The following is a 12,235-nucleotide window of genomic DNA, read 5'->3' on the forward strand; positions in this document are numbered from 1 at the left end:
GAGCACAAAGAACTAGACGCTCCATTTAAAAAGTCAAATCGATTTTAAGAATCGACTCTCGCCTCGAAACGATCGATTTTAGCATCGAACATCCCTATTTTAATTGTCTTATTCGCGACAAAAAACTGTCTTTTAGATGTTAAGAATTCTTTTGGATTATGAATTGTACTTACCATAATCCTGTTTTCCATATACACCGTCCTGACTCGCATAATCTGTAAGTATAACGGACAAGGATTATAAATCTGCGATAGATGCTTCATAGTGAAGGATGTTATGACTTGGACGAGAAAGATCTGTAATCTAATAAATCTAGAATTATAGTCATATACGTTTACCTCCGCGAAAGCAAAGATTTAAACGTTATTGGATTTTTCTTTAATTTTTTTTTTTCAGGTGTAAAAATACTCATGACGTAGTGTCGGTCTGTGGTGAAGTATGGCAGGAGGCAGTGCTGCGGTGCTGGGTGTCTGGTTGAAAATTAGCCATTAATGTCCGCGCTTCTTCGTGTCTTACAAACTTCTCTGTTCTAATGCCAGCAATTGTAAAATGAAACTCATTCGAACCACAAAAAGATTCAAATGTACAACTTTTTTTTTTTTAAACAAAAGAATTCTTAGCTCTGTTTGGTGTGATCAGTAACTGTGACGAAACACTGAATAACACTGGGCAATAAATTGTAAACAATAATTCATATCCTTTATGGTTAAGCTATTTTTCTATTTATTTATGTATAGTGAAATAGGAAATAATGAAATTATATGGATTTTAAGATTCTAGTGTTTCGTCGTTTGAACAAAGAAGATAAAAAGAAGACTATTTCTATTCGTGCATGCTTTACGCGAATAAATCCGATTCCCCAAATGGCAAAGCATTTTCCTTATCCCTTTCTTTTTGAAATGAAACCGAGGTCAGGATTAATAAAATGTGGTGTAAAGTGTGGTGTCGAACGAAAAAACTAACCATAAGGTTGCGTCGAGTAACCACTCCTGTTGGTCATAGAACCGGTATTAGACGATTGGTCATCATAAGGATTAACAGGGGCATAAATCGAACCCCCGCACCCCGCTACTGTCACCACTGCCTCCTGCTGATAAGTGGCTGTGCATGCAGTATTATCATATTAATTAAATTACGATTTTCAACGAACGAGCCCGACCTATTTTTACTTTATTCGCAACAGAGTTATGGAATTTTAACACTTTTAAATGAAAATGATGGAAACTGGACAATTTTTAATCTACCTGGCAACGGAATTTTTTTACAAGATGTGTTTGAAAAAGTCATAACTTAATGAACATTATGGACTTTTCAAGACCTATAGAAACAAATCCAGTGAGAAACTTCAGTTGCCAGACAGGTCCAAAAATTGGTAAATTTCCATCATTGTTCTTTGGTTCATAAACATCGCTTATAATAGCCTCGTTTGAAAACACTTAAACCGAGCATGTTTCGCCGCCTTGTATTATTCGTACAATACCAACCTGATGGCGGTGCTTTGCCATAACTATAGGGATCACCGGCACTGAAAGCTCCTGCAGCAGGAACAGTAGGTGCTCCACCGTACCTATTATCAGCGGCTGCTGATGGTGGATAGCCCTGGATAAAAACACCGCATACTTTATACGTACTCCATTAATCGCAAATTTCGTGTAAACCGTACACGATTATACAGGGTGTTCGGTCACCTCTGGAAAAAATTTTAATGGGAGATTCTGAGAGGCCAAAATTAGACGAAAATCAAGAATACCAATTTGTTGATTGAGGCTTCGTTAAAAAGTTATTAAAAAATTTAAAATCGTTCTGGAAAAATATTTTCAGTTGCAGGGGTCAATTACAAGCATTTTTTGTCAAATGACATACCCCCAAAATCCTACGCAGTTTCGAGAAAAAAATTCGAGTAGGTATTGAAATTTTTTGGAGAAATAAAAAAATTTCAAATCGTTCTGGAAAAAATATTTTCAGTTGCAGGGGTCCATTACAAGCATTTTTTGTCAAATGACATACCCCCCAAATCCTAATCATTTTCGAGAAAAAAATTCGAGTAGGTACTGAAATTTTTTGGAGAAATTAAAAAATTTCAAATCGTTCTGAAAAAAATATTTTCAGTTGCTGGGGTCAATTACAAACATTTTTGATGAATAGACCTATCCCCGAAATCCTACCCATTTTCGAGAAAAAAATTCAATACGGGCAGAACTTTAAACGTTAATAATTTTTTAACAAAGCCTCCATCAACAAATTGGTATTCTTGATTTTCGTCTTATTTTGGCCTCTAGAATCTGCCATTAAAATTTTTCCCAGAGGTGGCCGAACACCCTATATTGTAAAAAACAGAAGTATTTGATCAAATGAAATGCTTAAATAAATAATAAATAACATATGAATAATTTATGAATACTCTAAACACCAAAATCTATCGAATTAAACAAAGATCAGGAAGGAACTTGCGTAAATGTTTCTTATTATTCGTATACGAATTTTAACAACATTTTCGATATATAAAATAAGTACAAAGAACGAATAACGCACAATTTAAATTGTTAATTATGAACATTTGAAACACTATTACGACAGGAAATTCTTTAGAACGTTCATATCCCAAAATGTCTGTCAATAAAGAGTTAATATCGTTCACAAAATAGAAAACACTTTAATTAAAATAAGAAATTAAAGACAATAACAATAATTCACCATTTCTTGAACAATCCCAATTCAGAAATGTCCGAAATTTTAGTTTGTAACATTTATTACGAATTATGAATTATTTCTGTTTCATTATTATATAGGATGTCCAATAATTATGGTACAACCGAGAGGTAGGCGATATTTCATGCAAAAACAAATCATGAAAGAAACAACTTTAAAAATCTTATCAGTCATGCATGCGGCTAAGTTTCATCTTTGCAGATCTACGAATGGGCGAATATAAAGCTCGTATGCGTAGTTATCGCAGAATTGGGATCGAGACGCGATAACTTGTCGATCAGAGAGACAAGATTACATCTTTAGCTCGTTCGTCTTCGTATATTTCAAGGACGAAAATGGAGGACAATGAGAGAGCAATACTGCATATGTATTCCTAATTGTATTATATTTATAAACGTCTTAAATGATAAATGCTTTATCATTATTCATGAAACCATCTTAATTACACACAATTTATGTTAAAAATTTGTTAGATTGAGCCTTACACTTACTAGGAACGTCCGTGAAGTGTTCCCAGCCCCTCTACCCCCTCCACGATTTTGATGAAACGTGGTATGTTCTTAGAGCTACCAAAAATAAGGGCTACGTATTCTTTTTTTTTTTTACTATAGTAACTGAAATTTAAGTAGAGTAACTACCTTCCAAAATGTCATCATACGCTATCTTGAAAACTATTCGAGATAAAGAGAAGCTTTTTAATCCTTTCGATACTAATGACGACTATAGTCATCCACAATTGATCCTGCTCTATCTTATCAGTGAGTTAATCGTTAAAGTTTCATACGTGTTATTAAACAATTTTTTTAAATTTGTTAATTGTATGTTCAGTTTTGTGTGAAAAAATTTGTATACCTTATTTTTGGACGTTCTGCAAACGTGAAAAGTCTTATCAAAATCAGAGAGGGGGAAGCACTTCGCGAATGTTACTTCTTAATCTAAAGCACGCAAATTATACAGATTCTCAAAGACGTTTTTCTCGCCAATATATAACGGAAGGTTATAACAGAAATTTTCATCTATACTTTGAATTTGTTTTTGCACAAAAAAATCACTATTTCCCCGATTGCACTACGTGATACACTTATTATAACACGCGTTCCACCGGCTCTTTGTCAGGCTATACCATGAAGCGCTTTTAAGTTTATTTTGTTAAACCGTATTCAGTATTTATAGAACATGGAATTGTATTCTTTTTTCTACAAATTTAATTTAAAAAGAACGACATTTATTTTGTAGAAAGAGGAATTAAAGAAACGACGATCTTACATCTCCACTACAGATCGAGAATACTTCTTCGCCGTAGTTCATAAATACATGTTTTAGTGTAAATAGTCTTTTTCTTATTTCGAACATGTAAAAGTTCCGTTATTACCGACTGAAAACGACAGCTTTTATTTTACCAATACGTATTATACACGTGTTCAACATATATACGTATATATATATGTAAATTGTTCATTTCCATTTCTGTGTATATTGTTTAAAATGTTACGTTTTGAATTCCTCTCATTAATGTTTCATAATTTGATTATTATCGCAGAAATGCTTTTACCGAAGAGGGCTGAAATTACTGCCGAAAATATCACATTATTATAGGCACATAAAGCTTGCCCTAAGACTAAAATGAGTCTTAATAATTACAATAAAGGCATTTTATGTAATAGAAATTATACTTACCGCTGTTTGGCCGTAATCTGGTGGTTGCTGATAACTTTCGTAGCCTTGATACGATGACTGAGTGTAATTCTGTGATCCATAACCGCCGCCGTATCCCACTGCTTGTTGTTGCTGTGGCTGCTGTTGTCCTCCGCCGTAGGCACTACTAGTACCACCGTATCCACCTTGACTGTATTTCAGAGTTTGCAAATTTAATGTTCGCTATTTTCGATCATTTACAAAACAAATTTAATCGTAAAGGTAATAACTACCTGGGTGCTTGTGTTGCATAGCCGTTCGCGGGTTGTGAAGACGGTTGATCGAATCTCGGTCTTTTGGAAGGTCCACTGGATCCTGGTGGCCCACCCCCGCGTTTCGATGGACCGCCACGTCCGCTGCCTCTGCTTCCGCGATCGCCAAAACCTCCCCTACCTCCTGGACCACCCCTACCCGATCCACCTCTGAAAATAATAAACGAAACGAATAGTATCTATTACTTGGCACAGGGTATATTTACATGGCCTAAATAACGCTCGAGTTATAACGTTAACGTCACAAATACGTGGTGTCAATGCTAGTTATAATACCAAGTCATTTGGTAAAGAGCTTCGGTGCTATAATGTAGCACTTGGAACAACAATTATGTTCTGAAATTCTCGTATTCCAAACTCAAAGAAATTTAAATGATTCTTTAACTTCTAATAACTTGCACGTGAGCATAGTGTGTACAATTTGTACCAAAGAAACTAAAACTATAGATAAATTTTTTACAAATTTTATTAGAAATTACGAATCGGTCGTTTTGACTGTTTCGGTAGTTCTAGTGTTAAGGCTATTGTAAAGTTTTAAAAACACGTTTGAAAATCCGTCCGGTCGAAGTGACCGCTATATAGCAGTTAATTATAAATCAAAGTCTTGTAAGAATAGTTCTTTATGTGTAAAACATAACTGTAATTGTAAACTATACCTGGAGCCTCTGTCCATCCTTCCTCGTCCTAAGAAATTACTACTGCTTCCGCGACTGTCGCCCCTGCCAAAATCACCCCTCCCCCTATTACGAAAACCGCTGCTCCCTCCTCTGCTACCGCCACGTGGTGGACCTCCCATTCCTGGTGGTCCACTACCACCAGGTCCACTGGACATTCCTCCTTCTGGTGGACCCCTGAAACGACAAAATATACGACGCAAGTTAGTGTATAATTACACACACGCGCTTCTTTACCGAAAATATAACGTGTGGCCAGAAATATTTTTTCGAAATTTCATACGTATGTTTGAAAAATCATAACTCCTAAACGGATTGACGGATTTTAATGTTTCAAAATATATTAAGCTAGTTCTAACGAATCGACTGTAACGAATTGTCATAATTTTGTTCAAGGTGTTATTTAAAATAATTAATTAATATAATAAGCGACTGCTTTAATATACTATACCCGAGTGGAAAATGTCTTCCACGGGCCCTAACAGGGGGTCCACCTCTACCCCTCATTCCAGGCGGTCCGCCTCTCATGCCACCTCCTGGCCCACTACCGCGACCTCCACGCATCATGCCTCCTCCTCTCGGTGGTCCACCTCTATCAAAACACAAATGCTTTACGTTACATTTCATTTTCATAAATACGATAAAAGCTTAAATTTATCTTTTCGCAGATGTAAGAATTAGGGCAGAGATAATCCAAACAACGGTTGAATTTACATAATTACATCTTTAAATAAAGATAAAGTTACAATCATGCACAGATTAGCACAAATTTTACAAAGGCTTGTATGAACAAAATTTTCCTACGTATGGTTAAGTGAAATTACATATTTCGAGGTGATCTACGATGTAATTATTATTAATAACTATACATACCTTCCTCTATCTCCGAAACCACCACGTCCCCTCATAGGACCTCCTGGACCACCACGGCCACGAAACCCAGCTCTGCTAGCTAATGATCCTTCCATTTATAATTATGTCTGAAATTTTAAACAAAACTTTTAATTTTCGTTGCTAAAAATGAAGTTTAAAAACAAAGAACAAAGATAAATGTAGATTAACCTTTTGACAATTAAATTTTCTTTGAAAATGCATACGGTTGAAGAAAAGCTTTTGCTTTGTAGTGTTCCAAAGTTTTCATTAAAGGTTAAAGGAAAACATTGCATGGCACAAGGTATATCGTTACAGATTATTTGTATTGTGCATAAACCAACTATGTCAATGTTCTCAGATACTATACAAATACAATACACAGTTATGAATAATAAAGCAAAATTAATACGTGTATACGTGTTTTCTTCAAATTTTTATAACAAATCCAAGTAATTTATAGCACAAAGAAAGTATACACTCTGACCATTCCTACTTTTAGAAAACCACGGGAGCATCGAAGAAACATTTCCTCTATCAACGTACTTTGCTTTGAGATTAAGAAACAGGATACACTACCGAACTTTTTCATTTTAACTTAACAAAGAGCCACACTGCATTGCACATTCTATATCTTGCTGTATGACGCTACGTGAAATGATCAAGCTAGCCAGCGTTGTTTTTCTCTATGTATTATTTTCGGTAATAAATTAAAAAACACAGATACATCGAACAATGAATTCAAACGACGATAATGATTTCTTGTCATCGGACATTACTTACGATTTATTTGTCGGCAAACAATCCGTCCGTAAACGAGGAACGCGCCAATCTTAGACAAGCCAACAAGGAAAATGGACGCCGGTTCCCGGAAAGAGGAGCATCGACCATCGCCACTCAAATTACCACAACGCCATTACCGGATATCCTCTTTGTTAAGGAATATTTTCACGAAACTTCGCAGCTTTACCAAATAGTACCAACGCATTTGTATAAAAAATCATATTTAATTTAATTCGGATGAAACAAAAATGATGAATACATATACGTTATATTTACAAGCGTGTAAAACAAAATCTTTCGTGTGTGACGCATTATTTTGAATTCCTATATTAAACGGTACAATATTACTACGCAACGCTTTCAATGCAAAAGAATTATGTCCACCCCATTTTTTGAAAGTCTTCATTTACTCGTAATATTTTATAATAAAGAAGTAACGTTTAAAAAAATTATTCAAAATTTAGAACAATAATTGGTTATTATTTGTTTTATTTTTTATATTTGTTCATCAATTTCTGTTTGTTAAGATACATTTTCACGTAGCAGTAAATTGTCGTGACTGTATAATTGTTTTTTGATTACGTTTATGCAGTCGGATATAATGTTTAATTACTTTCAAAATGAAATAGGATAAATTAATTTGAGTATCTGTTCGTATAATTTATGACACGATAAAGCTTGTTACCGAAAAATCAAAATTGTCACGTTATTGTCATGACAATGATCACGACAGCCATGACACGAAAACCATAATGTTTTACTATCACGATCAGAGATACCAAATTGAGCACCGGTTGCACTACTCAACTATGCCAGATTAAGCATACGTGAGCTCGTAGAGTTTCGGAAAATAGACAAAGGCAAACTGACACATGCTCTCTTTCTCGATTCTCCGAAGCTACCCGAAGTAATTTCGAACCGCCTCGTGGGAGTCGAGAGATTATAACGCCATTATTCAACGCAGCGATGTATATATTTACCGTCCACATACTTCGACACAGCCGTGTATGATTCAACAGATCTCTTCTACGGTTAGAAACCTAACCATTATGGCGGCACATTGGGACAATTCCCCAGCTCAACAGCACCATCTATGTTACTGGCGGTAGCCATTGGTCTGGGTTAGAGATTTATTTAAAATACTCGAGTACCGGATTTTCTGTACTGAAGGTTATTCGAAGATCATGTTATCTATATCATCGAATAATTAGCGAGTACGATATTTCATAACTCTTTGCCGAGTACAGGTAAATTTCAATTTATTCGATGAGATATTTAAAAGAAAAATAATAATGAAAAGATTTTCAGCCAAAGATCCCAAAGTACCGAAAGTAACTAGATAAAGCATGACTCCTCTTGTCGTATGAAAACTGCCTAATGTATAGGAACATTTGTACGACAGTTCTGCGTGTTTTCGTAGATCCTCTAGTACTTTTAACTTTTGCATTATTCTGTGTACCATAGGGAATAAATATATGTATGGTTGGTTACTACAAACAGACAAGTCGCGATTGGTCATGAGCCTGGGATTTAAATATTGAAATCCGTTGCTTGTCTTGTGTGACACAAAATTGCAATTTGTATTTCGGGAGAACGTTAGCGAACTATACATTTTCTTGTGAAGCGCACGATTAATGTGCAAGCAATCCTGACTGGAACGCGAAGTTTTACGCTTTACGCGCCACCGAAATATAAACGAAAAAAATATAGTTCGAGATGTCGAAAGAAGAGAAAGAATGCGTTATTCCGAACGTGATAGTCGACGTAAACTCAGGAAGAAGTTATATTAAAGGTCGATTTTTCGGAAAGGTATGCACGTATTTTTTTTATTTTTTATACATTTTTTGCTAGACTTCACTACTGGTACTTTTACGTATATACCAGAACCTTTAACACTTGTTGCTTCAGCTATTTCGAACCAAATTGGAGATTCTTTGCATAAAATGTATTTTGTAAAGAATATATTTTAATATCTTGTCATCTCTCATTAACGCTAATAAAATATTTAAGGAACACTAAACTAAATTTAGGGAACAAAGTTTAATGTTCCCTAAATTTGGCACCCCAGTGTATATACAATGTAAATGCTTGAAACAGTATTATTTCAGTTCATTGCATATACGATAGGTTGACAAAAATTTTAATACACTACATTTGCATGTACAATTATTAAGGCATGCGTTTGAAAAATTATTGCAAGAATTTTGATTCTTTCCAAAATATTTCACGTCCACTATGATCAGTTCCTTATATCATTTTGTAGGGTGGGTTCGCAAAGTGCTATGAAATCAAAGAATCAAAGACACATCGTGTGTTTGCTGGGAAAATTGTACCGAAATCGCAAATTACTAAAAGCAATCACAGAGAAAAAATGACACAAGAAATCTCTATTCATCAAAATTTGAAGCACAAAAATGTTGTTGGTTTTTATAGTTTTTTCGATGATCCTCTGAACGTGTATATAATTTTAGAATTGTGCCGCAAAAGGGTAAATGGTTTTTGAGACTTATTAATTAACCTCTTTTCAAAACAATGTATGTATTATTAAGGTAGCCGTTATACTTTACAGTCAATGATGGAACTGCACAAACGCAGAAAAGCTCTGACAGAGTGTGAGACCAGATATTATATGAAGCAAATTTTAGATGGTGTGCATTACTTGCATCAAAATAAGATAATTCATAGAGATCTAAAATTGGGTAATTTATTTTTAAGCGACGATCTGCAAGTTAAAATAGGTGATTTTGGATTGGCCACTAGATTGGAGCACGACGGCGAACGGAAGAAGTAATAGTTCTGTTCGTTTCTGTAGATATTTAAATCATTGTATCCGAATCATTACTTCTTTCTTTGTTAACAGGACAGTCTGTGGTACCCCTAATTATATAGCGCCAGAAATTTTAACAAAATCTGGCCACTCGTATGAAGTCGATGTATGGAGTATCGGATGTATAATGTATACTTTGCTTGTGGGCAAACCTCCATTTGAAACTTCCAGTTTAAGGGAAACCTATGCTAGAATTAAACAAGTTCAGTACAATATTCCCGAGCACATCAATCCAATTGCTATGAATATGATCTCTAATATGTTGCAAGGAAATCCGTCTAAACGTCCAACCATAGGCAAATTAATAAAAGACCGGTTCTTTACTTGCGGTAAATGTCATAAAATTTTGTTTGATTATGAAAACGTTATCATTGGGACAAAGTATCACTCGCTTCACTTTTGATTGTGAATTGTTACTTTGATCGGAGTTTGTCCAATTCTGCATTAGAAAATCATGCTAATAATTATTTTAAAATGTGCCGCAGGTTACATGCCGCAGAGCTTGCCGCTGTCATGTTTAACTATGGCGCCTCGACTAGATATGTTAGAGATGCATAATCAACGTAAACCATTGACTGAAATGAATACTAATGTAGAAGCCGAAGGACCGAACTTCGTATTTAGAGTACCTAATAGTCCGGCGCGTAAAGCAAAGCCTGCGGATGGAGCGAGCGAAATGCAGAAAATGAATCCCGATATTAAAACGATGCTTCAGACGTTAAGAGAACAGCTGTCTGCGGTACTGAAGGCTAAGCCAAGTTGGGAAATGGCAGAGTCGGAAGGTACACTCATCCAGGGATTGAGTATTATTATCTCACTTTGCATGGATATCATTCTTTCTAGTGACGGAAATTATTTCCTGACGCAGAATATTCAAGACCGTATCAGATTTTTACAGAAACCCCAGGCATGAATTTCATCCCCCTTTCAGCTTCCTATTTATTAAAATACGCATTTAGTACTAGTAGCGTTCTACAAAGCATAATTAAAGCTGTTTGCACACATACCGATTCCGGTTCCTATGACGATTACTATGTAATTAAATGGAGTTTTTTACACAAAAGATCCGCCTCGGATTTTGTCGGTGTGTGTGTGTGTGCAAAGGGCGTTATTACATTAATTTAATTCATATGAATACATTTAATTTAAATTGCACAGACGAAATGACGGATCCCGCGGCGCAGCCTGTAGTATGGATAAGTAAATGGGTTGATTATTCAGATAAATATGGTTTTGGATACCAGCTTTCCGACGATGGAGTGGGTGTGATGTATAACGACGGCACTCGGCTGATAATGCTAGCAAACTGTTTCAATATTCATTACATAAACCGCGAAGGAAACGAGTTGTACTACACTGTTAGGGAATATCCACCTGAACTGGAAAAGAAGATGAAACTTCTAAACTTCTTTTTGAAATACATGAAGGAGTATTTGATGAAAGCTGGAAGTTCGTTTGCTGTGAAACCGAGCGATGCTATGTCTAGAATACCTTACATACATCAGTGGTTTAGAACGCAGAGTGCTGTGGTTATGCAGCTGACTAATGGAACAGTGCAAGTAAGTAAAACGAACAACAAATATACACGAGTACACGAAAGTATTTGAACGATGACATATTTGAAATTAAAGTGTCCAGGCGACATTAATTCTTTCCTGTTCGAGGGAAAAAGGCTTTTCTGTAGCGATCCATTCTTTAAAATTGTCTGTTTCATTTCAGATCAACTTCCTAGATCACACAAAAATTATCATGTGCCCGCTAATGGCAGCTGTTACGTACATAGACGAGGACAAGAATTTCAAAACCTATAAATTCCAAACCATACAAGAAAATGGATGCTGCAAAGGATTGGCCAAAAATTTGGCATACGCCCACGAAAAGCTAATATTGATGTTATCGAATCCACAAGTTCGATAATCGTTGCTACAAATTCGATTGGTTAGGTAAAAAGAGAAAGACTACTTGTTACAATATATTTTAGAAGTATTACACTTTTTTTTTTTTTTTAATAAGGGTCAAGTCTTTATATTTGGAAAATAACGACAACACCTAAATAGTTATTTTATGTTTATTTTATTTTGTAGAAACGTATAAAAATTTTGCTAGGTGTTTTTATTGTAACAGCCCAACTAAACATCTAAGAATCATGCGAAAGTGGTTTGATAGAATTACGCGAAGGCTTTTAACGTTACAGAGGAAGTGCTCTTCTGTTTTTTTTTTTATCACAGTAGACGATTAGATGATGGTAGCAGTCCTTTGTGTAATGACTCTTTGACATAATTTTTACGGATAAACAGACATTAAATTTAAGTACTCTGCCATGCTATACGTTACTCCATATAAATACTACTACGTAAAGAGCGAGAGTTCGTGACATTTTTGTCATCGTGCCTCAATGGAGTAGT

At 35.3% G+C, this 12,235-nt stretch overlaps 2 protein-coding genes across 8 annotated transcripts in view; one reads left to right on the top strand and one right to left on the bottom strand.

Annotated features, from left to right (window-relative positions):
• The window catches only part of LOC143347624 (uncharacterized), a 36,631-nt gene that overhangs the window by 6,246 nt on the left and 18,150 nt on the right, over window positions 1-12,235 (bottom strand). For 2 of the 7 annotated variants that reach the window (XM_076776980.1, XM_076776976.1), the window contains exons 2-10: window positions 7,004-7,184; window positions 6,224-6,330; window positions 5,802-5,942; window positions 5,333-5,527; window positions 4,638-4,826; window positions 4,387-4,555; window positions 1,485-1,599; window positions 964-1,101; window positions 174-215 (exon numbers count right to left, since the gene is read on the bottom strand). In XM_076776980.1, coding sequence (XP_076633095.1) covers window positions 174-215; window positions 964-1,101; window positions 1,485-1,599; window positions 4,387-4,555; window positions 4,638-4,826; window positions 5,333-5,527; window positions 5,802-5,942; window positions 6,224-6,318 — 1,084 coding nt within the window. In that variant the 5' untranslated portion in view covers window positions 6,319-6,330; window positions 7,004-7,184. Of the gene's footprint in view, window positions 1-173; window positions 216-963; window positions 1,102-1,484; window positions 1,600-4,386; window positions 4,556-4,637; window positions 4,827-5,332; window positions 5,528-5,801; window positions 5,943-6,223; window positions 6,331-7,003; window positions 7,185-7,688; window positions 7,813-12,235 lie in introns of those variants that run through there. The other 5 variants (XM_076776982.1, XM_076776981.1, XM_076776977.1 and 2 more) reach the window with 4 other exon arrangements.
• On the top strand, window positions 8,373-12,215 carry Polo (Serine/threonine-protein kinase polo). The gene is made up of 7 exons (XM_076776968.1): window positions 8,373-8,812; window positions 9,267-9,491; window positions 9,573-9,790; window positions 9,864-10,159; window positions 10,316-10,612; window positions 10,989-11,389; window positions 11,550-12,215. Exons 1-7 carry the CDS (start codon window positions 8,720-8,722, stop codon window positions 11,745-11,747), a joined length of 1,728 nt encoding a protein of 575 aa, XP_076633083.1. The 5' UTR covers window positions 8,373-8,719; the 3' UTR covers window positions 11,748-12,215.

This window comes from Colletes latitarsis, chromosome 11 (assembly GCF_051014445.1).
Source record: "Colletes latitarsis isolate SP2378_abdomen chromosome 11, iyColLati1, whole genome shotgun sequence".
Lineage (NCBI taxonomy): Eukaryota > Metazoa > Arthropoda > Insecta > Hymenoptera > Colletidae > Colletes > Colletes latitarsis.